This window comes from Perca flavescens, chromosome 10 (genome assembly GCF_004354835.1).
Source record: "Perca flavescens isolate YP-PL-M2 chromosome 10, PFLA_1.0, whole genome shotgun sequence".
NCBI classification, from domain to species: Eukaryota; Metazoa; Chordata; class Actinopteri; order Perciformes; family Percidae; genus Perca; species Perca flavescens.
The window spans coordinates 6008090-6033929 of NC_041340.1; the positions used below are offsets into that span (position 1 = coordinate 6008090).

The window sequence follows — 25840 nt, forward strand, 5'->3', positions numbered from 1 at the left end:
TTCCCTCCAACCAAAGCCAGCCCAATCTCATTATAGCCAATACCTTTGACATTTGAAAATGGCTGTTAAACTTGTTCCCACACACACGTCAAGTTTGCCATGCTACTTCTTCATCCCCCCCCTCTCTGCAAAGTCCTGCACCAACTGTTACAGTGACATTTACACTTAATAAGGCAGCAGCCCACTACGCATGACTGATGGATCACAAGCACTCCTCTCCTCTGTATCAGTTCAGTCACTTTTGTTTCATGGGAGATTAGAAAGCTGAGCTGCTGATGTACGAACAAAAAAGACCCGAGTTGATTGTTCCCATTTGCTCTTTAACGGTTCTGCTGCCAGGCCGGCCCGTTGTGCCTTCACTGTGAGCTACCACAGAACAAACATCATCATCACGCCGCAGCCTCACACAAACACATGAAAGCAGGACGGGAAATGTGGCAACTGGAACGATATCAAAGCCTCCGAGCTTCAGTCTCCCCAGTCGCAGTGACGGAGGAGCTAATGTTTCCATATAATTGGTTGTCTTTATGATGCTAATGCACCGATGATGGCCTTTCAGAGTAATGCAGACGCTCTTTTTCCATCCCAGTCCAATCCAGCGCAGGCCGGCCAACCAGTCAGGATTCTTGTGCGTAGGTGGAAGGTGGGGATTATGTGTCACTGGGATTATGTAGTAAGCAACAGCTGGCCTCATTTCTCCCCATTCTTCTATCCCTGCCTCCTTCAGAGTCAATTTAATAACCACACAATTTGTAAACCCATAACTCAGACTGCTATTTGAGGTGTGGTTAATCGAGCGGTGTATGTGTGAGGAAGGTGGAGAGTGTCAGTGAGGGAGGCTGCAGATGAAACCGGTTAATCTGTCCTGAATTAGAACGATCCCAGATTACTCCCAGAGGTCACACAGGCTTTGAGCCATTTTCACAGACTCGGCACAATAACGCACCTTTAATCTATTCTATTTTTCTCTGCTGGAGCAGAGTAGGGTTGCAAAGTGTTGGACAATTTCCAGTAAATTTATAAGGAAAGTTAGGGTCAAGAATTTTGAAAATGTTGACCAATTTCAATATAAAAATTGTACTTTTTTAATTTAATAGTGAACTTATTTGGGGGAAATTACACTCTGGCACTGCATGGACAGATCATATGCCACCATCCCATTAATACATTGTAACTGCCAACACTACTGCACTAATGTAACTTTTGATTCTATTACAATATATTTCATACTTTTGATATTTCAGTGAACCAGTAGATGGTAGCCTAAAGAGAAGCACTGTTTATAACTTGTTAACACCTTCTGCTAGTTTTTGCTAGCTAGCTGTTACCACTTATATTTCCATTTTATTCCTATTATTTACTGTTGATATTTCCGTTAATTCCCATGGAAATGTTGCCACCCTAGAGCACCCTTGAATCCACCAAATGTATTTGATATGTATCTATTTACATAAAATACATGTATGTATTTTTTTGCATTTATTATTCATTTACAAATGTAAGTTCATACATTTCATGGAAGGGAGACAAAACGTTTCTCATTGCTCATTTACCATATTTATCAATCAAATGGATGTTTAGATATAAAATAGTCTACAGTGACAAATATTACAGGTCTAACCATGGACTGTAGAGTTTAATTTCTGTCCTACCTACATAGTCATTTCATTTTCCCCCAGTAAAACCCAACGGAAGAGTTGAGGTACATGAATAAGGTATATAAATGAATAATTAGTGTTTTTTTTAATCAATATACAACTTGTGCTGAGATTATAATTCCAAATTATTGAGCTGCTGGGCAAAGGTCAAGGCAAAGCTTCAGCTGAGGATAACAAGCGGGATGAAGACTTCTCTGGGCTTTAAGGGGTCAAAGGTCACCCCGTAACAAGCTGACAAACTGCCCAGATCTTTGGAATAGGTTTATTTGTAAGCCCTGAAAGGCTGCAGTTGAATCAGCTGCTGTATACTGCAGATCTAGGATCAGCCTTGTTTCTCTCGTAGTGATTTTCCCCTTAATTTCCTGGACTACTGCCACACCTCAGGCCGACACCTATGCAGAGAGAAAAAGACAAACACGTATATAAAAAAGAATGATTCATTAACTTAGTTTGTGGTACAGGATGAGGAATACGTAACTCTAATTTTTAATGCTGAAACAGGTGCACACATATAAAACTTAAAACCAAGAATGACACAAGTCTGCACTTCAGTAAAACATGCTGCACTTTTATACTCTCCTACATTTTGTCACACACACAGACACAAGGGCATATATTTATTGAAAGCTCTTTTGTTTCGCAGATCCAGGATATCTATCTGAAGAGGGTTTGAGTTGCTGGTCTGATTCTTTGCTTTGCACGTGATGGCATCAGTATTACTTTTTCTGTGTCTGAAGGATGAAACATGAACGACGCAAATGTTTGATTTTCTCCTGTGGCTGAGTGTGACGTCAGAAAGGAGACGGATAAAGTCTCAGCTGAGATTAGCACATTGCAGATGTATCGGTATTGCCGTATACAATATGTCAGCAGATGACAATGACAATAAATTGAAGTACAGCAATGCCAAAGGTATTTTGTTGGTGTTTGAGACTGTTTCAACATTCTATAGTTTGTCTAGCAGAGAGTAGTGCAGTTGTTAAAGTAAAACAAAAAAACAACTCGCAGCTTGCCTAAATCAGGACTCTGTCACCAATTTTGGTCCCCCGAGGGTCGCTCTCTGTAGGTTTTGTTCCTTCTTGGCAGTTAATGAGCCGCTCTTCCTCTGTCTCGCCCCTGGAGGAACACAATTGATGACCCCTGCTGTACAGGACGAGCAGTAGGTGGAGTGCAGCAGAGAGAGCCTTGAGTTTGTGGATAATGGAAAGTCTTTGCTCGCAGCGTTTATGGATGGAAGTGGTGTGTTCATCAAAGCTGAGTCTGGAAGGTTTGAAGGATGCAGGGGCAAAGAGCAGGCAATTAAATACAATCCCATGCTCTCTCTCTTTCTCTCTCTCTCCCTTCTCTTTATAGAGTGCTCATTACAGCGACTTTGTGGACGAGCTGACTGCGTATAAGACAAAGAGCGTCCTCGCCATCCCCATCATGAACGGTAAAGACATGGTGGCCGTCATGATGGCCGTCAACAAGTCAGATGGGCCGCGCTTCACTGCGAAGGATGAAGAGGTAACATCTAATACTGTCTGTCTTGGAAATTCACCCCCAGCACTCTTTATTTTAGTGATTCAGTCACTTGGACATAATTAATTTTTTAGGCATTATAGAGCTCTTTTCACAACCAGTTACAAAGTGCCTCAAAAAAAGAAACCAGTGCAGGAACAAGAGGTTCCCCCTCGGCTTTAATGTATTTTCCCTTTTTATTTTTATTTTGTCATGCTTTATGTCACTTCTCCAAACTTTCTCTGTTATTGGCTCCCTGACCGGACAGTGATCCAACGCAATGAAACTCAGTCTACCCAACTTTACAATAATAGTTTATGAGGTCTGTTATAAAAGCCACATAAATCTGTATGGCATAGATGCAGCTTCAGTGTCAGTTATGTCCATAATCCCTTGCTTTTGCAACTAATCTGCAGTATTTTCCCCTGCTTTATCGGTGCATGCATCCCAAAACCTGCTGTCAATTTGACTAATACCATGGGTTGCTGTATAACGTTATATGAACCCTGTTAACGTGATGACATGCTGATGACAAACAGTAAACTAGAAATACACTCAGAGAGTCCATTGGTTGCAATGGATGGTGGTGATGATGCAGTGGATGTGACACATGCCTTTGGTGTGGGAGGTCTGGGTTCAATTCCCATACCCAACCGCACATCAACCAATGTGTCCCTGAGCAAGACACTCAACCCGTAGTTGCTCCAGAGGTGTGCGACCTAGGGCTGTGTATTGGCAAGAATCTGGCGATATGATACGTATCACGATACATGGGTCACAATTCAATATATAGAACCAGAACAATCTCCCACCCCCCATTGGGATTTTTTTTAAGTATAATTTTAGAAAAACTAATATTTAAAAGAAAACATGATATTCATAAAAGTCAAAGAAGCTTACTTTAGGTAAACAATTCAGTACACAGAAAATCAAACTGCCAGTCTGGGATTGTGGTTCACAGGTTCATAGTGAGCAAATTTGTACATGCTAAAGAAAGTTCAGCCATAGCTACGCTGTTAGCTTCTAGCAAAAAGTCAGGCACTGCTAGGCACTGTTAGGCAAGGACACTAGTGATGTGTCTCAGCATAGCTATCTAGCGGTAGGGGGTTTAATCACAACATAAACGTGAACCACTTGTCACGCTTCCTGCTTCTTACAGTGCAGACGCTTTGCTGCTTGCTCCTGCCTCTGCTTGCATACTTCTGCTGATAATCTTGCTTTCCCTCTGAGAGAAACTATGCGCAACGGCTCTGGATACTTATAAATCACTGGACTATACTGGACTATACATTTTTTTTTATAGGCATAGTAGGCTATTGCCATTTTTCAACATTTTTCTGCGTGAGCATGGCCTACAAATAGCTCAAGCCTGTCAAAGTGACTGTAGCTAAAGCTAATTAGCAGCAAGATGCCTTCCTTCTCCATGGAGGACTACTACAAACTCCTTCAGAAGATTGCAGTTCTGGAAACCAAAATTTACCGGTTAGAAGTAAACATGGAAGTGAACAGATCTTGTGGAAATGACACCACTTTACCACTGAACCAAAACAATGGACAAAAGCATGCTAACACACGGCTAACTAGCACCAGCAAGACCACAAACAAACAGAAGAGCTGTGGAACGGATAATAAATCAACAAGTGGTAGTCCTCCCTGGAACTCTTTTGGTGCAAAGCCTAAGAGTAAATAATTTTCCTGGGAACTGGGAGGACGACTAACGGGCAGAGCACAGCGCCCTGAGATTCGTGATTCGACCGGCTGGCCTGCATTATCATCCAGGCAGAGCGCCCCTTCAACCCCTGTGCTTAGTAGGACACAGCCTTGGACAGCTGCAAAAGGGAAAAACCACAACAAAATGCCTCCCCAACAACTGAGTGTGCAGGTGGAGAACAGATTTGCTCCTCTGCTGCAGGACCCTGGACATAACCTGGATTGCGTCTCACTGTCACACTGAGAGTAAGGATTGAGAGCAATTCTAAAATTAAAAAACTACAGAGAAACGACTGGGCCCCAAACTCTGATTGTGGGTGACTCTGTTATCCCAAAGACATGGTGTCTGACTTGGCCCAAAGAATCACAGATATTGTAGCAGCACACCCAACTACTAAGAACATTATACTGCATATAGGGTCAAATGATGTTGTAAAGCAAGAGTCTGAAGTGCTGAAACGTGAGTTTATGGATCTGCTGAACACAGTTAGCTCATAAATGCGAAAGTGTTTATCAGTGGCCCTATACCGCCAGTCAGAATAGGAGTTGAGAGATTCAGCAGACTGCTGGCACTGAACACATGGCTTTCAACTGCATGTACCGACCATTCTCTGCAGTTCATTGACAATTTTAACATTTTCTGGGACCGCAGACATCTTTTTAAAGCAGACAGACTCTTACTTAACAAGTCAGGAGTAAAGCTGTTCACCTCTAGCCTACTTTACTCTCTGCACCACCCATCTGCTCCCTTGGCCAAGGGCACGAGACAAGATACATCAACACAAACAAAACAAGAGGAAGACACAACAAAGTGCGGCAGTGATCCACCACAGCCCCCACCTGAGCAAGGATTTGACCATGGGAGACTACAGAGCGGAGACAAGAAATCTCAACTCCCCTGTTCACCTATCCAACACTCCTCAAACCCCCTTACCAACCCCGACGAGAACTCATCGCCCTCCCCATTCCATAGGAGACCAAAGAGCGGAGATGAGAAATCTCAATCCCCATTCTCACCCGTCCAACCCTTCTCAAACTCCTTTAACAACCACGATGCCTTTGAGGACGTCTTTGAGGATGAGTCGCTCTCTCCTCTTTCCCCCATCCCCATGTTGGAGTTCACTGACCAGATAAAGCAGCTGGTGAATGCTGTAACCAAGTATGCCCCCCTTCCTTCTCCCATCGTTCGCCCCCGGCCAAAAGTAAAATGCCAGGCACCTCTGCCCCCTCAAGAGCGGCAGCTAACTCATTTTCCCCAAACTGATAAGGCTGCTTGTTTGCAAAATGCAGCAACCGTTAACTGATATGGACCGGGTCCAGGCTGCATGCCTAGTAGCACTCATGACTCTTTCCAAGACAAGCCTGGGCCCTGCTTATTAGATTCTTCCACAATTTATGTTGTGATAGGTAATAGAAAAAGAATAACAAATAAGCACTTAACGGCAAACTTTGCAAACTTAACATCCATTCCTCGTCAGCCACAGTCAGTCACAAAAAATGAAAACACACTAACACTAGCCCTACTAAACGTCAGGTCCTTGGTAGGAAAATCATTTTTAATCAATGATTTTATTATTAAGCACAATCTTGATTTTATGTTTTTAACTAAAACCTGGTTGGACCATAATAACAGTGCTGCTGTTCTCATTGAGCTTCATACTTCAGTTGTATGAGTGAGAATAGAGTGAATAAGAAAGGAGGTGGAGTCGCCATTTTGTTTAACGACTCATTCCAATGTACGCAATTATCTTATGGAAATTTTGCTTCTTTTGAATATGTGGCTCTTCAGCTAAGATCCTCCCCTCAAGCTATACTTATAAATATCTACAGGCCACCTAAATACTGTGCAAACTTCTGACAATTTTAATGAACTGCTGTCTATAATCTGTAATAACTTTGACCGTGTAATTATTGCTGGTGATTTTAACATTCATGTTGACAACCCCCAGGACCGAGAAACCAAAGAACTATGTTGTGTTTTTGAGAGCTATGGACTGACTCAGCATGTGACACAGCCCACGCACAATAAGGGGCACACTCTCGACTTGATTATCTCCAAGGGTCTAAACATTTCCAAGGTTGTGGTGACTGATGTTGCTCTCTCTGATCATTCCTGTGTTTTCTTTAACGGCACTATCTCGGTGCCCAAAAGTGTTCAAACAAAGTTAATCAGAAAACGGTATATTACTGAAAACACCTGTGAATCATTCATTCAGCTTTTCTCCTCTACACCCACCCTCTCAGGGGTCTCAGTCACTGAGCTTGTAGATAATTTCAACTGTAAAATTACGAATGTTATTGATGCTATTGCTCCCACTAAGGTCAAAACTGTCTCTGGTAAGAAAAGATCTCCATGGAGAAATTTTATAGTGGTGAGAACAGAAAAAAGAGAGTGTCGAAAAGCTGAACGTAGTTGGTGAAAATCTAATCTCCAGGTCCACTATAACATCTATAAAGAGAGACTTCGCATTTATAATTTGGAACTAAGGAATGCAAGGTGGCCCTTTTTCTCTGACATTATCGCCAGAAACAATAATAATTCAAGTGCTTTGTTTGCTACTGTCGATAGATTAACCAACCCTCCAGTACCAGTAGCATCTGAACTGTTGTCTACCAAGGCTTGCAATGACTTTGCCACCTTCTTTACAGACAAAATTCAGAAAATTAGACAGTCAGTGCTTCCATATCAAGTACAGGATATGTGTTGTCACAGTGTTCACACAAAACAAAATCAAATATGACACAATTTCATGCGATCAGCCATAACAACCTGGAAGACATTATACAACATCTGAAAACCTCCTCCTGTTGCCTTGATATTCTACCAACGGGTGTTTTCAAAAGTGTTTCGAATTGTTTGGCTTCTGATCTTCTAAATATTGTAAATACATCTCTGCTCTCAGGTATCTTCCCACAGGCCCTAAAAACTGCAGTCATCAAGCCACTCCTAAAAAAGAACAATCTAGACACGTCACTAATGAGCAACTATAGGCTGATATCAAACCTTCCATTTTTAAGCAAAATCATAGAAAAAGCGTTTTTTCAACAACTCAACCTTTTCTTATCACTCAACAATAGTTTTGATGCCTTCCAGTCAGGTTTTCGACCACACCACAGCACTGAGACGGCTCTTGTCAAAGTCTTTAATGACATCCACTTAAACACAGATAGTGGCAAAATTTCAGTCTTAGTATTACTTGATCTCAGTGCTGCATTTGATACAGTCGACCACAACATATTGCTTGACCGATTGGAAAACTGGGTTGGTCTTTCTGGCTCAGTACTAAAGTGGTTTGAATCCTATTTAAAGAATAGGGACTACTTTGTGTCTATAGGTAATTATACATCTGAGCATACAAATATGACATGCGGAGTTCCCCAAGGCTCAGTTCTGGGGCCTCTTCTGTTCAACATCTACATGCTTCCACTGGCTCAGATTATGGAAAACAACAAAATAAGTTACCATAGTTATGCGGATGACACACAAATTTAGATAACCTTATCGCCAGGGAACTATAGCCCAATACAACAACTGAATATGTGCATTGAACAAATTAACGACTGGATGTGCCATAACTTTCTTAAATTAAATGAAGAAAAAAACTGAGGTGGTTGTTTTTGGAGCGAACGATTAAAGGTCAGCACTCAGCTTTAAACAACAATGTTAAAAACAACAGACAAAGCCAGAAATCTTGGTGTAGTCATGGACTCAGACCTGAATTTTAAAAGTCACATTAAGACAATTACAAAGTCAGCCTATTATCACCTTAAAAATATATCAAGGGTTAAAGGACTTATGTCTCAGCAGGATTTGGAAAAACTTGTCCATGCTTTTATCTTCAGTAGACTTGACTACTGTAACGGTGTCTTTACAGGTCTTCCTAAAAAATCAATCAGACAGCTGCAGCTGATTCAGAACGCTGCTGCTCGAGTCCTCACTAAAACCAAGAAAGTGGATCACATCACTCCAGTACTGAAGTCTTTACACTGGCTTCCAGTGCCTCAAAGAATTGATTTTAAAATACTTTTGCTGGTTTATAAATCACTAAACGGTTTAGGGCCAAAATACATTTCTGATCTGCTACAACACTATGACCCACCCAGACCGCTCAGGTCGTCTGGGACAGGTCTACTTGTTGTTCCCAGAGTCAGAACTAAACAGGGGATAAGCAGCGTTCAATTTTTATGCTCCACATATCTGGAACAAACTCCCAGAAAACTGCAGGTCCGCTGCAACTCTCAGTTCTTTTAAATCCAGGCTGAAGACATATCTTTTTAATGTTGCCTTTCTTTAAATAACCTATTTTAACTGCTCTTTCTTTAAAATTCTTATACTGCACTGTACATTTTATTCTTGTCTTTTAATGATCTTAAATTGTTGTTAATTGTTTTAATGCTTTGAAATTGTTTTTAATTGTTTTCTAACTGTTTTTAATGTTTCATGTTTCATGTAAAGCACTTTGAATTGCCTTGTTGCTGAAATGTGCTATACAAATAAAGCTGCCTTGCCTTGCCTTGGCTTACATGAATATTTTTGAACGTTTAAAAAAAAAAAATTCTAAATGACATGTAATGTAATAATAATAGTAACAGTATCCTTAGATTTGTTGAATTATTCCAATTTATAATCAGCATTTGGCTCCACATGTAAGTGAAAAATACAAAGTGATGAGAACAAGAGTGAGGAAATCTTGATCATAGGCTGTTTGCACTCAGGGGTAAATCTAAATCCTATCTGGGAATATTAGGGATGCATTGTGAAAATGTTCAAGTCAGACTCCTTACCACTGAATTATCATGTACTGAAGACCATGTTACCTCTACCCAAAATTTTATTCCAAACTACATAAAGTCCATTTTTTATATCTGACTGAAACAACAACTGATGTGGATTGTATTTGCATAAAACCAACAGCCTGCCTGCTGCTCTGGCCTGCAGCAGCAGCAGCAGCAGCAGCAGCAGCTGGTGTTCAAGTCTCCTGAACTCAGCTGATGTATTGCTACACAAATCGAAAGCCTCCCAAATCATAACTTACAATTCTAATTCTTTGTGAAAAGGAGAACATTTTTCCACCAACAGAGGCCCTTCCAAGAACATTTGGAGAAATAGATTTTCAGTGGGTGCAAATGGCTAGGCCATCATGATCAAAGAGTCACAAGAGAAGGCTAAACTGAGAAAAAGAACTGCCAGTTCCTGTGTAATGACAAAATCAGTCAGATGTTTAAGTTGTGAATAATTCCTAAATCAAAGTGTGGGCTTACATTACATTAAATCACTTGGCTATTCTCAGCCACTGCTAAGCAACACTGTAGCTCCCTGAAGGTATGTTACATCAGCTGAAAGCTCTCTGTGGCATACAGTCCAAATACCACACAGAAATTATATGTTGTCCATGTCAAGAAAGACGAGACAATGTTACCTTTTTGGTTTAATATCACCTGTCAAACATGCAGTTTGAACCGTATAACTATTGGCTATTTTGTCACTCAACAATGATCTGCCATTTGAAATGTGTCACCTGCTCTGACTGATGGCACAGAAGTAAAAGTGACTAACATATTATATGAAACTGAATTGTCAGTGGGCCTTTGAAATAAATTACATATTATTTAAAAAAAAAAAAAAAAAAAAAAAAGTCTGTCCAGCACACACAAAAGTATAAACGTACTCTTATGCTAGGGTTGCACGATATTGACAAAATATGATATTGCGATATCGATTATGAATATTGCGGTATCTATATTAATTTTTATATTTTTAAACATATGTAAAATTACAAAAGTTATGGGAAAACGCATCAAAATCGATTCATAACAATACAACTCAAGGTTTATTTCAACTGACAGTCATATTGGATTGGTCCAACATGAATAAATAAATAAGGACCACGTCTACAGAACAGGACATGTTCTACTGGTTAGACAGTATAAAATATAGAAATAAAGAGAACAGGACACGTTTTACTGGTTGGACATTATGAAATATATAAATAAAGAGAACAGGACATGTTCTACTGGTTAGACAGTATGAAATATAGAAATAAAAAGAAGAGGACATGTTCTACTGGTTGGACAGTATGAAATATATAAATAAAGAGAACAGGACATGTTCTACTGGTTGGACAGTAAGAAATATAGAAATAAAGAGAACAGGACATGTTCTACTGGTTGGACAGTATGAAATATAGAAATAAAGAGAACAGGACATGTTCTACTGGTTGGACAGTATGAAATATAGAAATAAAGAGAACAGGACACAACTTTTCTTTCGCTTCTCTGATTCGTTCTGTTTTGTTGTCTCTATCTATTTCTTCACTTACACTGTTACTCTGTCGAAATATTCACACCTGTGGTACGCTCCAAACACAACTAAGCCACACAGCCAACGGACGGGACGCAGCGCTCCACAAAATAAACAAAATATTGCATACTTATCGCACTTTCGATATATTGCGCAACGTGATATTACGATAACAATATCGAGTCGTATATATCATGCACCCCTATGGTACGCACATGCGCGCATGCACGCACACACACACACACACACACACACACAAATACACACACTTCTTGAAGGGGATTGAATAAGATATTTAAACCATTAATGTTTTGAAGAGGTAATCACATCCATTTCTCAGTTTTATTCAAAGTGTGTGCTGTTTTCTTCCAGACTCTAAACAAGTATCTCAACTTTGCCAACCTGATCCTGAGAGTTTTCCACCTGAGCTACCTGCACAACTGTGAGACCAGGAGGGGACAGGTGAGACTGCAGAGCATGCACCACTTCATATACTTCTTTCCTTTGGGCATCTGAATTACCCTGGTTCCTTTTTTTTAAGATTTAATTTGAGTATTTTCTCAGGCTGCTGTGTTTACACTGTATAGCTGAAAGTTTCCCACAGCTGACCTTTTTTCCTCTCGGACTCAGATCTGATGCTTTTTACACAGTGTAAACGGCAAGCAGGGGCATAGATTCACATTTACTTTTTACTCTGGATGCTATATATACAGTGGTGTGAAAAAGTGTTTGCCCCCTTCCTCATTTCCTGTTCCTTTGCATGTTTGTCACACTTAAGTGTTTCGGAACATCAAACCAATTTAAACAATAGTCAAGGACAACACAAGTAAACACAAAATGCAATTTGTAAATGAAGGTGTTTATCATTAAAGGAGAAAAAAAATCCAAACCATCATGGCCCTGTGTGAAAAAGTGATTGCCCCCTAAACCTAATAACTGGTTGGGCCACCCTTAGCAGCAACAACTGCAACCAAGCGTTTGCGATAACGTGCAATGAGGCTTTTACAGCGTCCTGGAGGAATTTTGGCCCACTCATCTTTGCAGAATTGTCCTAATTCAGTTACATTAGAGGGTTTTCGATTCAAACGGCCTTTTTAAGGTCATACCACAACATCTCAATAGGATTCAGGTCAGGACTTTGGCTAGGCCACTCCAAAGTCTTCATTTTGTTTTTCTTCAGCCATTCGGTGGTGGACTTGCTGGTGTGTTTAGGATCATTGTCCTGCTGCAGAACCCAGTTCGTTTCAGCTTGAGTACGAACAGATGGTGGGACATTCTCCTTCAGGATCTCTTGGTAGACAGCAGAATTCATAGTTCCTTTTATCACGGCAAGTCTTCCAGGTCCTGAAGGAGCAAAACAGCCCCAGACCATCACACTGCCACCACCATATTTTACAGTTGGTATAATGTTCTTTTATGAAATGCAGTGTTCCTTCTCGCCAGATAACTTGACACACACCTTCCAAAGAGACTTTTGTCTCATCGGTCCACAGAATGTTGTCCCAAAAGTCTTGGGGGATGTGTTCTGGAGAAATTGAGACGAGCTTTGATGTTCTTTTTGCTCAGCAGTGGTTTTCTCCTTGAACTCTGCCATTCAGGCCATTTTTGCCCAGTCTTTTCCTGATGGTGGAGGCATCTGACCTTAACTGAGGCAAGTGAGGCCTGCAGTTCTTTGGACGTTGTTGTGGGGTTTTTTTTGACCTCTTGGATGAGTTTGCGCTCTTGGGGTAATTTTGGGCGGCCGGCCACTCCTGGGAAGGTTCACCACTGTTCCATGTCTTCGCCATTTGTGGATAATGGCTCTCACTGTGGTTCGCTGGATTCCCAAAGCTTTGGAAATGGCTTTATAACCCTTTCCAGACTGATAGATCTCAATTACTTTCTTTCTCAATTGTTCCTGAATTTCTTTGGGTCTCGGCATGATGTGTAGCTTTTAAGGATCTTCTGGTGGACCTTACTGTGTCAAGCAGCTCCTATTTAAGTGATGCCTTGATTGTGAACAGGTGTGGCAATAATCAGGCCTGGGTGTGGCTAGAGAAATTGAACTCAGGTGTGGACAACCACAGTTATAGTATGTTTTAACAAGGGGGGCAATCACTTTTTCACACAGGGCCATGATGGTTTGGATTTTTTTTCTCCTTTAATAATAAACACCTTCATTTACAAATTGCATTTTGTGTTTACTTGTGTTGTCCTTGACTTTTGTTTAAATTGGTTTGATGTTCCGAAACACTTAAGTGTGACACACATGCAAAGGAACAGGAAATGAGGAAGGGGGCAAACACTTTTTCACACCACTGTATGTGTTCCAAAGGAAGACAAAAATAGAGATGCAAAGAGAGTCATACAACCGACTGGTGTTATTGGCAAGATGCCTCAATTCAGTCTGACTGTGAAAGCACAAACTGTAACAAAAATGTGTTGGAGACAAGTACAAGAAAAGACAGTAGGAGGATTTCTCAGGATCTGGGGTGTCAACCCTGTTGAATGTTCCTATACAACTAAACTGCAGTTTTCAATTAGTATTAGGGGAAACTTATTGTCTCCTGGGTTACATTTGCTTCAACCTCCTCATACCAGCGACAGGATCACATTGTGAAAACGTCCCTGTTTAAAATATTTGATTAATTTTGTGAATTGAAACAGAACTAATTTGTTAGGTTTAGAAAACGTTCGGTAACACTTTACTTGAAGGTATCTACATAAGAGTGACATGACATTGTCATGAACACATGACAAAAACCGAATGACACTTACTAAAAGAAGTTATGTCATAAATGTTTATGACTTATTTATAATGTTTATGACACGTTCATGACAGTGTCATTTCACTCTTAGGCCGGCTAAACACTGGCTGTGTGGCGTGAGCGTGTCAGCTGTGTGGCGTGTCCGTTTTTATTTCGGCTCCCAAGTTAACAGATTAGAGCTTGCACACTGCCTGCGTGACATGCACATCTCAGGCGCGGCGCGAAAATAGAAATAGAACTGACGCCTATTTTTCACATGACACGCAAGCGTGTTGGAAGCATTTCCAGGCAAAAAATAATAGGAAAAGATGGTTATATGTCATTTTGACATGAATACATATTAATAAATGACATGTTGATGTTTGAAAGTCTCTATAAATGCAGATATAAATGTAATAAAAAAAAATATTGATTTTCAAATATTGCACCTGTCAATACAGAACAAAATATTCTGTACTCTATTTTGCCGTCAATACTGCCAACGTTGTCTTTGCTGTAATCAGATCAGTATATATTTATGTTTAACATGAAGTATACTACTGCTTGAGCGCAGTACATCAATGGGAAACATACATGTGTCCAGATGAGTGCAGCACAAGTTTTCTGGTGTGTAAAGACATAGAAAAATCCACGCAGCCGCCATGCAACAGAAACGCCATGCTCACGCCACGCAGCCGGTGTGTGGCCGGCCTTATGTAGATACCTTCAAGTAAAGTGTAACCAAAAGTTCATGTTTTGGGTTAAAATAAGTGTGTTTGTAAGATTCCTTAAGTAACATACGTAAGTTTAGTATGTATGAAAGTTAAGTAAGTTACGTAGGTTAAAACAGGAACAGTGGTCCTGGGTGAAAGTCCCGGGTTTGTTTGACCCATCCATCCACCCCGACCTCCTCATTATGTAGAATTTGATTAGAAACCTATTAGTGATACGTCAATAACAAACATAATCCGCTAGAAAATATGTCCCTCAAATATGTCCCTTGAAACGTAATTGAGAATGCAGTTTAGTTGAATGGGAACTTACATTTTCCGAGACAGGGCTGGTAGTGTGACTGGTGGTGTGAGGTTTGAAGCTGTCTAATCTTTTGTGTTGTATTCCACTCCTTTTATGCAGGTGCTGCTGTGGTCGGCCAGCAAGGTGTTTGAAGAGCTGACGGACATAGAGCGGCAGTTCCACAAGGCCTTGTACACAGTCAGAGCTTTCCTCAACTGCGACCGTTACTCCGTGGGTCTGCTGGACATGACCAAGACCAAGGTGGGTTACCATGCCTACACACATCCAGTGTTGAGGATAATAAACTGGAAAACAAACCAAACAATTAATAAAGAGGTCAGCGAGCGGCTGGTAGATCCCCATATGTGACACATTGTTTTAGATTGTGAAGTTGCATCAAATGTACGATCATTTTCAGTTTTAGGTACAAGTTACCTAAACTTAAATTAAGCTTAGGCAGTCAAACGACTTAACCTTTAATGTAAAAGCAGACTGGGGAGCAATAATCTACATTCCGGGCTTGATTTTGGTCTTGAGAAGCTTGAACGTTGACATCGTGGAAAAACCACCACTGTATACAGTATCTCACCATACCTAGAGATTGGCATGGTTTTATGTTGGTTAGCCTAATAGCTGGTTTGATTTGCATTGAGAGATGATTTTATGGAAAGTACCCCATGCCAGTCTCTAGGTATGGTGAAGGGTATGTGATGATGTGGGGTTATTTTAATTCCAAAGGCCAAGGGAACTTTATCAGGATGCATAGTACCCTGGATCCATGAAATATCTGGCCTTTAAAAATAAAAATCTGCCTGCCTCTATGGGAATTTAACATAGGGGTGTATTCACTTTTGTTGCCAGCAGTTTAGACATTAATGGCTGTGTGTTGAGTTATTTTGAGGGGACAGGACATTTACACTGTTATACAAGCTGTACACTTGATACTTTACATTATAGCAAAGTGTAATTTCTTCAGTGTTGTCCCATTAAAAGATATAATGAAATATTTACTAAAATATGAGGGGTGTACTCACTTTTGTGGGATACTGTATAATAATAAACTTTTACGGATTTTAAACCAAAGCATCCGTTGCTTATTAATTATGCCCTTCTGTTCTTCTCATTCCCACTGAGGTTTTGATGAGATCTGTGTCTGTTTCTTCTCCTCCTCTTTTGGGAAGAGATATTTTCAGAAACTCCTTTGGGGTTTCTCTGCCTAATCTGCACTAGTTTTACTCTGCTTCAAGCCCTTATGCCAATGAAAGAAGTAACACTCAAAACCATCTTCTGATCAGTGTCGTACAATCCCCGCATATTTGTGATAACTAACATGTTGTCATAAATACTACTTACTGGCTGTGCCTGTCACCTAATTACAAGCAGCTGCCAGTTGATTCCTAACACCTGCTATCTGAGAACAAACACATGTTGTCTGCCGACACAGATGGCTGTCTGCTAACACTGGGTTTCATGAAAAAAGCACTTAAAAATAAACACAACTAGTAGCTCAGCTTTGAGTTTTTTTTTTAGTTTTGTTAACTGAACTTTTCGAAGACAGAACAAAAACATAGCACACACTCTAAAGAGGCTAACATTTTCAGACAGAATGATGGTCTTGGATGTGCCTTTAATTTACACTAAGTGCATGGAAATAATGAAACAAAAGAAGAAGCCGTATCAGCTATGTTGCCTTCTCTAAACCTTGTGGTTTTCTCTCTCTCTCTCTCTCTCTCTCTCTCTCTCTCTCTCTCTCTCTCTCTCTCTCTCTCTCTGTGTGTGAAGGAGTTCTTTGACTTGTGGCCAGTTCAGATGGGAGAAGTTCCACCATATGATGGACCCAAAACTCCTGATGGCAGGGTGAGGAAATATATGTGTCACCATCAGTTCAAAATATCCCCTTGAACCTCACTTATGCACCAGAAGGTAACTCTAAAACCTATGGAGAATGTCCATGCAATGTGCTGGGATGAGGTTTTTTTAGCTAAATTATCAGTACAGCATTTTCTTTGTTCTGTCCAACACTTTCCCACTGTGGGATGTAATGGGCACTGCAGTCTCTCAGGGCCGCTAGTTAGACTTTTGACTTTCAGTTTTGTTTAATTAGGTTGATTTTGGCTAGATTCGTTATTTTTCCTAAAGTTTGGGTCAGTGTTTTTTAAAATTTAATTTATTAGGGTTAAGTCCACAAACGTGTGCATGCAGTGACCATAAATGGTATTTATTTTTGCATCCAAATAACTAATAATAAAAAACAACTATTACATTTTTGTCTGCCCTTAATCAAGTGTCAATATTGTCATGCAATATGATGCGATACTCTATAAGTGCTCTGTGTTGGGAGCATTTCATGGCTCTCTAATTTTTTATTTGTTTGTCTTTTCAAGGAAATTATCTTCTACAAACTGATTGATTACATCCTGCATGGCAAAGAGGACATCAAAGTCATACCGTAAGTCACGAAAGAGATCTAGTTTAAACATAACCTGTGAAGTGTTTGACCATTAGTCATGCTACGAAGTAGGGCTGTGTATTGGCAAGAATTTGGCGATACGATACATTGGTCACGATTCAATATATTGCAATATATTTGAATACTGTACATAAGGCGATATATTGGAATTTGTTTTAAGTATAATTTTAGAAAAACTAATATTTAAAAAAAGACATGATGTTCATAAAAGTCAAAGAAGTTTACTTAGGTAAACAATTCAGTAGACAGAAAATCAAACTGCCAGTCTGGGATTGTGGTTCACAGGTTCTTAGTGAGCTTATGTTTATATGCTAAAGTAGGCCAAAGTTATTAGCTACGTTGTTAGCTTCTAGCAAAAAGTCAGGCACTGCTAGGCACTGTTAGGCACTGCTAGGGACTGCTAGGGACTGTTAGGCACTGCTAGGCACTGTTAGGCACTGTTAGGCACTGTTAGGCGCTGTTAGGCGAGGACACTAGTGGTGTGTCTCAGCATAGCCATCTAGCAGTAGGGGGTTTAAACACTTGATACTTGCTTATCAATGATGTCATCGCCACACCCCTCTAGCCTTCGATCTCTTATCCCGCGAGGACGTCTCATAACAACAACAATGGTGGGCTACATGCTTGTGTTCCTGCTGGAGAAGATATTGAGCCTATTAGGGTTACTAGGGCTGTTTGGTTTCTGTTTATCACACCCCCAACCGGCTCCGTCAGACACCGCCTACCAAGAGCCTGGGTCTGTCCGAGGTTTCTTCCTAAAAAGGGAGTTTTTCCTCGCCACTGTCGCAATAGCCACCGCCAATGCTTGCTCTTGGGGGAATTACTGGAATTGTTGGGGCTTTGTAAATTGTAGAGTGTGGTCTAAACCTACTCTGTAAAGTGTCTCGAGATAACTCTTGTTATGATTTGATACTATAAATAAAATTGAATTGAATTGTCTGTTTGTATACAGCTCGCAAACTTTATGTGCATGCACCTTTTCTTCTCCGCCTCTTCTTCTCTGTTTTTGGTGAATTTCTGTAGCAGAAACAGCGCCACCTATAGGCCTGGAATATAAAGTAGCGTGTTGAGTCATTTACAAATGGATCCGTTTGGACACAAACATTCTTGAAATTATGCCAGGGAAGAAAGGGGAAAAATATGATCGTTTTGGTACGTGTGGACGTGGCCTTAATGTGTGGGCCTCCGTTTTGTTTGTTGTTGTGCACTTTGGACACACATCTACGTGGTGAACACTACACATTCCTGCCAATTACACTATCACGCTGATGTACTGATGTACAGTGTGGCCGTGACGTTTCCAAGAAACAAAGCGATGCAAGCACAAAGTCAGGGAAGAAGACTGCAAGCAATAAACAATGAAGGTTTTAACGTTTTAAGAAATATGCAAGTGTTTTATGAGGAAGGAAACGCATTTAACTGTTTGTTAGATCTCAAAGATACACACAATGCCGCACGTTTAAGGTGATTGGAAAATGGCCATCAGAGAGATAACAACAGGATATTAGTGACGTCTCTTCCTCCCTCACAAAACCAAACATGGTTTACGTTTTACCTCATGAAGGATAACCTTAGCATCTACATTTGCTTGTTTTCAATTCTCCAACATTGCTGCTCTTGTAAACAGTAATAACTACTGTTCAAACATGCAGACTAATCTCACTTGTGTACATTGAACGTTGTGCATGCATTATTTAATTTGAATGATTTTACATGAAATTCATTTCACGCTGGCAGAGTGACATTTGTATTAACACCCAATAGGAAAGTCATTTACATAATTATTTTGCTTTCAGGTTGTTTTTCAAACAGTTGAGTTTTCTACATGTCATGTTGTGTTCATCCCCAGGAATCCTCCAGCAGATCACTGGGTCCTGGTTAGCGGTTTACCTACCTACGTAGCAGAGACTGGACTGGTAAGTGTCTGCTTTTCTGTAGCGCTCCTGTCCTCCTCCTTTATTTTACGTTTGCTCTGAGATTTTGAACAGATCTCGTACAAAATTGTGAAATGATCATACTACCTCAAATGTAGTTCGAGTCAAAAGAACATTCTCGTACCATGACAGAAAGATCTAGCAGCATCATGCTCTCTAAACAACTGCCCTTTTAAACATATTTAACATCTGCAGCTGACTTAAAAATCTTGTGACAGTTGATCCCAAAATTGTCTCAAATTTAGTTGCAGGAATTCTGCTCCAAATGTAATAATAATAATAATAATAATAATAATAATAATAATAGTGGTATGTAATAATACTTAAAAAACTCTTGGAGGCACTAATTATTGAGATTAGTCTAGCATATATTAATGGACATTATAAAGTGGGACTAAGGATCATAATTTAGATCCATCCAGTTATATTCATAGCTTTGTGATAGCTTATCTTTACCCAATCACCAATTGTGAGCATTAGGATGGCCGACAGGAAAAAGTCTATAAAAATCTTTAGTTGAGAGATTGAATCTGTTTTGAAAATCAGTGAGTACCTAAACTTTTAGCTTAGAACAAAATCCTAATTTCTCACTCTGACTTTTAGAGAAGAACTTTCTCTGTGCAGGAGTGCATGTACTGTAACACCAGAGTCCTTTTTAAATATCTTTATTTCCAAAACATCTCCAACGGAAGCTGCGGGTGGTCAGTCGAGCAGAACGCCATTAGGCCTTATTACACAGTTGTCAGCGTGCACACCGTTGTGGAAATGAAAAGTGTTCAGCCACACGCTGCCGTGATGTATAATTGTAATTTCTGCAGCCGTTGTAATTAATCACTGTGCTTTTCCCAAACCGCTGAGCCTGCCGTCACTCATCTATCTATCTATCTATCCCTCCTTCTGCTTCATCCCGTCTGTCCTCCTCCTGTCCTGTCCTCTCATTGTCTTTGCCACTTGTCATTTTTCAACTCTACATCATCTTTACTCCCTCCCTCATCTTCTCCCTTTTTTCCTCTTCTGCATCAAAAGGTGAACATTTCATTTCTCCACTGAGCCACCTTTTTATAAATTGAGGGGGAAAAGACATGTCAGATTGACACTAATGGTTTCGGAAGTGACACAAGGGCTTTTGAATAGATTCACTGTGTGGAGATACAACTCTGTCAACTCCTGAACACAACATATGAACATGTGGTCCTTCGACCCAGAAAGGTGAAGGTGGAGTGTTTGTGTGAGATCATTTGAGCAAAGATGTCCTGCTCTTCAAGCCACTTTCTTATTCTTATTCCTGCCAAACCCAAACTACTATTAAACTGGGATTTTATTTTGGTTTAAAATTCGCAGTATACGTGTTTTTGTTATCACCTAAACTAAAATTAACTCCATCACATCGCAGCAACTCTCAGCAAATGTCATCGTCCTCAACTTTACCTCTTCTCATTTCCCCTTTTCCCACAGATTTGTAACATAATGAATGCAGCTGAAGATGATTTTTTCAATTTCCAGGTAAGATGGCTGCACCTTTTTTTTTGTTTCTCAAGGAAGCGCTCGTTAAGTAGCCTGATTAAGTAGCCTGGGAAAAATCTGACGAACTTCTGGCAAATTTGAGATTTGCTCTACAAGTCCGTCTGGCCAAGAGCCCATTCAAGCCCATTTCCAATTTTTACAAATCGAGGCACCAATCACAACCGTTGAGGCGGGCTTTACACAATGACGATAGCGCAGCGACGGCGAGCAGCTTTTTGTTTACATTCAACATGACGCCCACCGAAGCGCAGCAACCCGTTGATGCCACTGTCGCTGCTACGTCACCCGGATCGTTGGTCATGACAATCCAGTTGCACCCAGAGGCATTCAGTCCTCCCAGAAAAATGCAGAGTTCTTTTGTGGTTGTTGCGGGCAAAAAATCCTTGATTATGCGGCATGTTTTCTTAAAAAATGAAATTTGCAGGAACTTGCAAAAACTTCGGTTTGATGAAAAAGAGAGAAAAAAAGTGATTCCCCCCAACACCCTGCTTTTCGATGATGTTCACCGCGCGTAATTACGTCACTTCATAACGTTCCCATGGCAACAGGGGGAAATGGCTGCTCTTGTGTGACGTAAACGCAACATTTTTCAACTTTCTGCTAAGATATATGTGACTTTTTTGTAACGAAAATGCGGGGATTATGAAATCATGCAAGCCCCGCATATTTTGCGTGGAAATCGGCAATTTATGTGGCGAAAGTGCAGCATATTTGAAAAAAATGCGGCCCCCGCATAAATATGCAGACTTTGGTTGATTATGCATTGAATTATGCAATCAAATAATCACGTTTTATCTGGAGGGACTGGGCATTTGAGCGGCGTCTGTTGGTGACGCCCCTTTGGAAATGGGCTGTGAATGAAGCTCGCCCAGACCCTTCTCAGTTGTAACTGAGAAGGTTACAACTGAGAAGGGTTTTTTGGTATTTTTACCAAAAAAAGGTAAAAATACATTTAATTTTAAAACCAAGCTTCAGCTTTCTGACACAGTTGTCAATTTATCCAGCCTCTTTAGATGACTACAAAACAATGTATTAAACCTTTGCTACTTTGCTAACAATTGTAATCAATATGTAAGTGAATGAAAGTATACTAATTATTAACAGTAATATATTTACATTCATTCACAATTCAACACTTTTTTTATCCAAAGCGCAGTACAAAGATGACCATTCACAACCAGTATTGCATTATTTTGATTCCTATTATTTGTTGTTATGCATTTATTTATCCAGGAATGCCAACATATACTGTAGTACCGCCCACATCATGTGTATTTATTCATGGACCTCTAGACTAGCTGTTGTCGTGGCAGAAGAGAGCAATTTTGCCCCTTTATTTGTAATCTGATTTTTATGTAAAGTAATAGATGACATTAGCATATCACAGTCAGATTACAGTAATGGAATTATATGTGAGCCTTCACTCTTGAGTGGTGTGAATGAAATAGAACTGAGAGTATATGTTGGAATAATGTATTCAAAAAGTAATTTAGCTATATAATGGGCTCTCGTGAACCATAAGAGACCACCAGGGAACAAGGAACGATTCTGCCATACAGCCCAAACTGGATAAATGTTCCTCATTCTCTGCTCTTTTTAATGTAAACTAGTTTCCTGAGGGCTATGAAGCGCCCATTGTATTTATCCTTATTATACTCTGTTTCTGAATGCCATTGTCCCAGCTCATACATGGATCCTGGTCCTGCACTGCTGACAATTAGGGTCTGAATGTTAACTTAAAATCCACCACTCCTGGGCGCCCGGAAAGCTCAGTTGGTAGAGCGGGCGCCCATATATAGAGGTTTGCTCCTCGACACAGCGGGCCGGGGTTCGGTTCCGACCTGCGGCCATTTGCTGCATGTTGTTCCCCGTCTCTCTCCCCTTTCACGTCTTAAGCTGTCCTGTCAAATAAAGGCCTAAAATGCCCAAAAAAGAATCTTAAAAAAAAAAAAAAGCTCCACCGCAGGAGTTATTTTGTAATGATGCGTTGTAATTTATCTCACGAGCAAGCAAAGGAAGAGTTAGTCACGTAAAACAGTGTTTCTCAAAAGGGGGTACTTTGGAGTGAGATGTTGTTAAGCATTATTCCTAAAATAATTATACAGAACGAATGAATTTAGTGATGGATTTGAACAACATTTTGAAACATTTGAAATGTAGGCTAGCATTTAAGTGTTTTTCAGATACAAGGTACAGATACAGATACAATACAGCGCTGTATTTTACCTCTTTAAATTCATATATCATACGTTTTTTTTTCTTTCACCAAAAATGTTTTGCGCTGTTCAAGTGGGTACTTGGCTGACAAAATATTTCCAAATTGCTACAGTATTGTAACTGTGCAACAAACTACTAGTCTATCTGCTCTTTTGACTGTGGGTCCCTAATCCATGCATGCTACATACTAGTTATCAAAGTATAGAGTTTGAGCTATACGTATACAAAAAAAAGTCAACATATTCCACCATTTTATACCTAACAGGTAATGAATGATACAATATTTGTATGTGTGCAGCGTCGGATTTCAATCACACTGCAGCTTTGGAATCTTACTGTCAGATTTGACCAGCTGTGAGCTGCTTTTCCATTTCCTTTGTGCATTGTAAAGGAATGTTGTGCTTCAACAGCACACTCAAATATTGGCCGGATGCGCCATTTTGACAGTTTTCCAGTGTGAGCATACTGAAAACCTGTTTAGTTACTGTAATATATTAAATGGATCTGGGACAAGCTGTGTGCATTACATCTCTGATGCGTTCTTTTCCTGTATGAGACATAAACGCACTGTAGAGTCTGATAATGCTCCCACGAACATATAATATTTGTTCGTAGGAAAATTATAGTGTGCTGATTTTTCCGTCTTTTACATGTTCTCCTGTCCAGCACCTAAATTTATCGTCTGCATGTGATTGCTTTTTGCATTTGTTTCCTATTTGACTACTGAGCACAAAAGTGTGCAAAATACAGTAGCAATGTGACCAAAAGAGGTCTCTGCTAATTGTAGTGCTTCTGCTGATCTCTTTTTTTCCCCCTCTTTTCTGTTGCTGTACGTGTTGCTTTTTTATTACCTTTTACAAAGCACTTTAGAGTGCATTTTGTAGGAAATGGTGCTACTGTAGATACATTAACTTGCTTCTAAGGGGAGGTTTTAGACTGCTGAAACATTTCTCCTTATCAAACCCCATTCAGCTGCTGTAAATAACTGGGTTGTTCGACCACACATCCATGACGAAGGAACAAGCCTTTGATGCTTTCATTTTTCTACATGGTAGTTTTCATTTAATTTTGTTAAGCTACACAGTTTTTCAGTGAATGATAAAATTGTTATATTTTCTAGTTTTTTGTAGTTCTTGACAGATAATCCAAGCTTTAAACATGTCCACTCTGTGAAGTGCAGCAGTAGTTCACTAAGAGCCCATTTAAAAAAAGAAAAAAAAAGTAAGACTTTAATGCTCTGGCAGTATGTTCAGACTTTAGGGGCAGAGAGCAGGTGAATTATTGATTCCCTCATATTTCTTCTGAATGTAGAAGGTCACATTACATTGCTGCAGGGTTCCTGCTTTCTTTATTACACTCGTCAGTATAAAATAGTGTTCCCAGTAGAAAATAAGTCCCTATATTACTGTCTCAAACATATCAAAGTAACTATATTCTTATTTATAGTTACTGAATGTTGAACTGTGTGTGTGTGTGTGTGTGTGTGTGTGTGTGTGTGTGCGTGTACGTGCACAGAAAGGGCCTATGGACGACTCCGGCTGGACCATTAAGAACGTCCTGTCTATGCCAATCGTCAACAAGAAGGAGGAGATAGTGGGCGTGGCCACGTTCTATAACAGGAAAGATGGGAAACCCTTTGATGAACAGGACGAAACGCTGATGGAGGTACAGGCTGTTTGTGTGTGTGTGTGTTTGTGTGTGTGTGTGTGTGTGTGTGTGTGTGGCAACACTGAGCCATTGGTTTATAAATACACGCAGGCCATTCCGAGTGTCTGCATTATTTATCATTGGGCCTGGAGGCTTTTTACTGAAGTTTTTTCGATCTGCCTCACTGCTCAGAATTCAGTTTAAAATACACAACCTGACATTTTGATCCTCAACTGTTCCTTAAATTGCTCATATTATGCTTTTTGGCTTTTTCCCTTTCCTTTAATGTTATACAGTATATGTTTTTGTGCACATTATAGGTTTACAAAGTGAAAAAGCCTAAAGTCCACCCCCAAAGGGACTTACCGTCTCCAACAGAAAACACTGTTCACCAACTGCTCCAAACAGCTCTATTGTAGTCCGGCCTTTACTTCAGAGACCAACGTGGTCACTTTGGAACACACGTTATAATGCTCGCCTAGCTGCTAGCATGGCACGCCCTCATACTCTGCAACTGACAAGCAAGCAGTACTTACTGCGCATGTGCGACTCCCAGCCAGTGGCGGAGTGGGAGGGGGGGAATCCCTTTTTTTCCTTTTGAGTTGTTCGCTGGCTTTATGTCATAGGTCAACCAGGGCTATGCCATTTGTGGAGGGGCCGCTCACTGATCCCCCTGTATTTCTGAAAATCCTAGACATGGTTGTGACCTGCACTTCGTTAGTGCTTTCTGATTAGCCTGTGTTTGGATTGAAATAAGAGGCTGCTGCGGCCCGCCGTACCGGTTGAGCAGAGGCTGTGGCCTGGCCGCCAGATGGTGTTGCTAAGAACTTGCTATGGCCCTCGCGGCCTCGAAACACTGCCAGCCCACCGGTAAGAGTCCTGACTCTCCCAATTGCCACTCCACCCTCTGCTCCCATTAAAGATGGAACAGAAATGAGATACCTCACTCTGTAGTTAAAACAGAGAGCTCAACACAGGGTTAAAAGAGTAGCTGCAGCAATGTGCAGTACAACAAAAATATGGTGTTTTATGAAAATTAAACCATGTAAACCTATTCTGGTACAATCTCTAAATACAATTATGAACCTGAATATGAGCATAATATGAGCACTTTGAAATCAAAGTTGTTTTTTAGGGAT

General features: G+C 40.3%; 1 protein-coding gene across 2 annotated transcripts in view; it reads left to right on the plus strand.

Annotated features, from left to right (window-relative positions):
* Positions 1-25840, plus strand: part of pde6a (phosphodiesterase 6A, cGMP-specific, rod, alpha) — a 53678-nt gene that overhangs the window by 4526 nt on the left and 23312 nt on the right. The window contains exons 4-11 of one of the 2 annotated variants that reach the window (XM_028589534.1): positions 3012-3164; positions 11542-11631; positions 15030-15170; positions 16692-16766; positions 17294-17358; positions 19229-19295; positions 20769-20816; positions 24570-24719. In XM_028589534.1, coding sequence (XP_028445335.1) covers positions 3012-3164; positions 11542-11631; positions 15030-15170; positions 16692-16766; positions 17294-17358; positions 19229-19295; positions 20769-20816; positions 24570-24719 — 789 coding nt within the window. Of the gene's footprint in view, positions 1-3011; positions 3165-11541; positions 11632-15029; positions 15171-16691; positions 16833-17293; positions 17359-19228; positions 19296-20768; positions 20817-24569; positions 24720-25840 lie in introns of those variants that run through there. The other variant, XM_028589535.1, reaches the window with a different exon arrangement.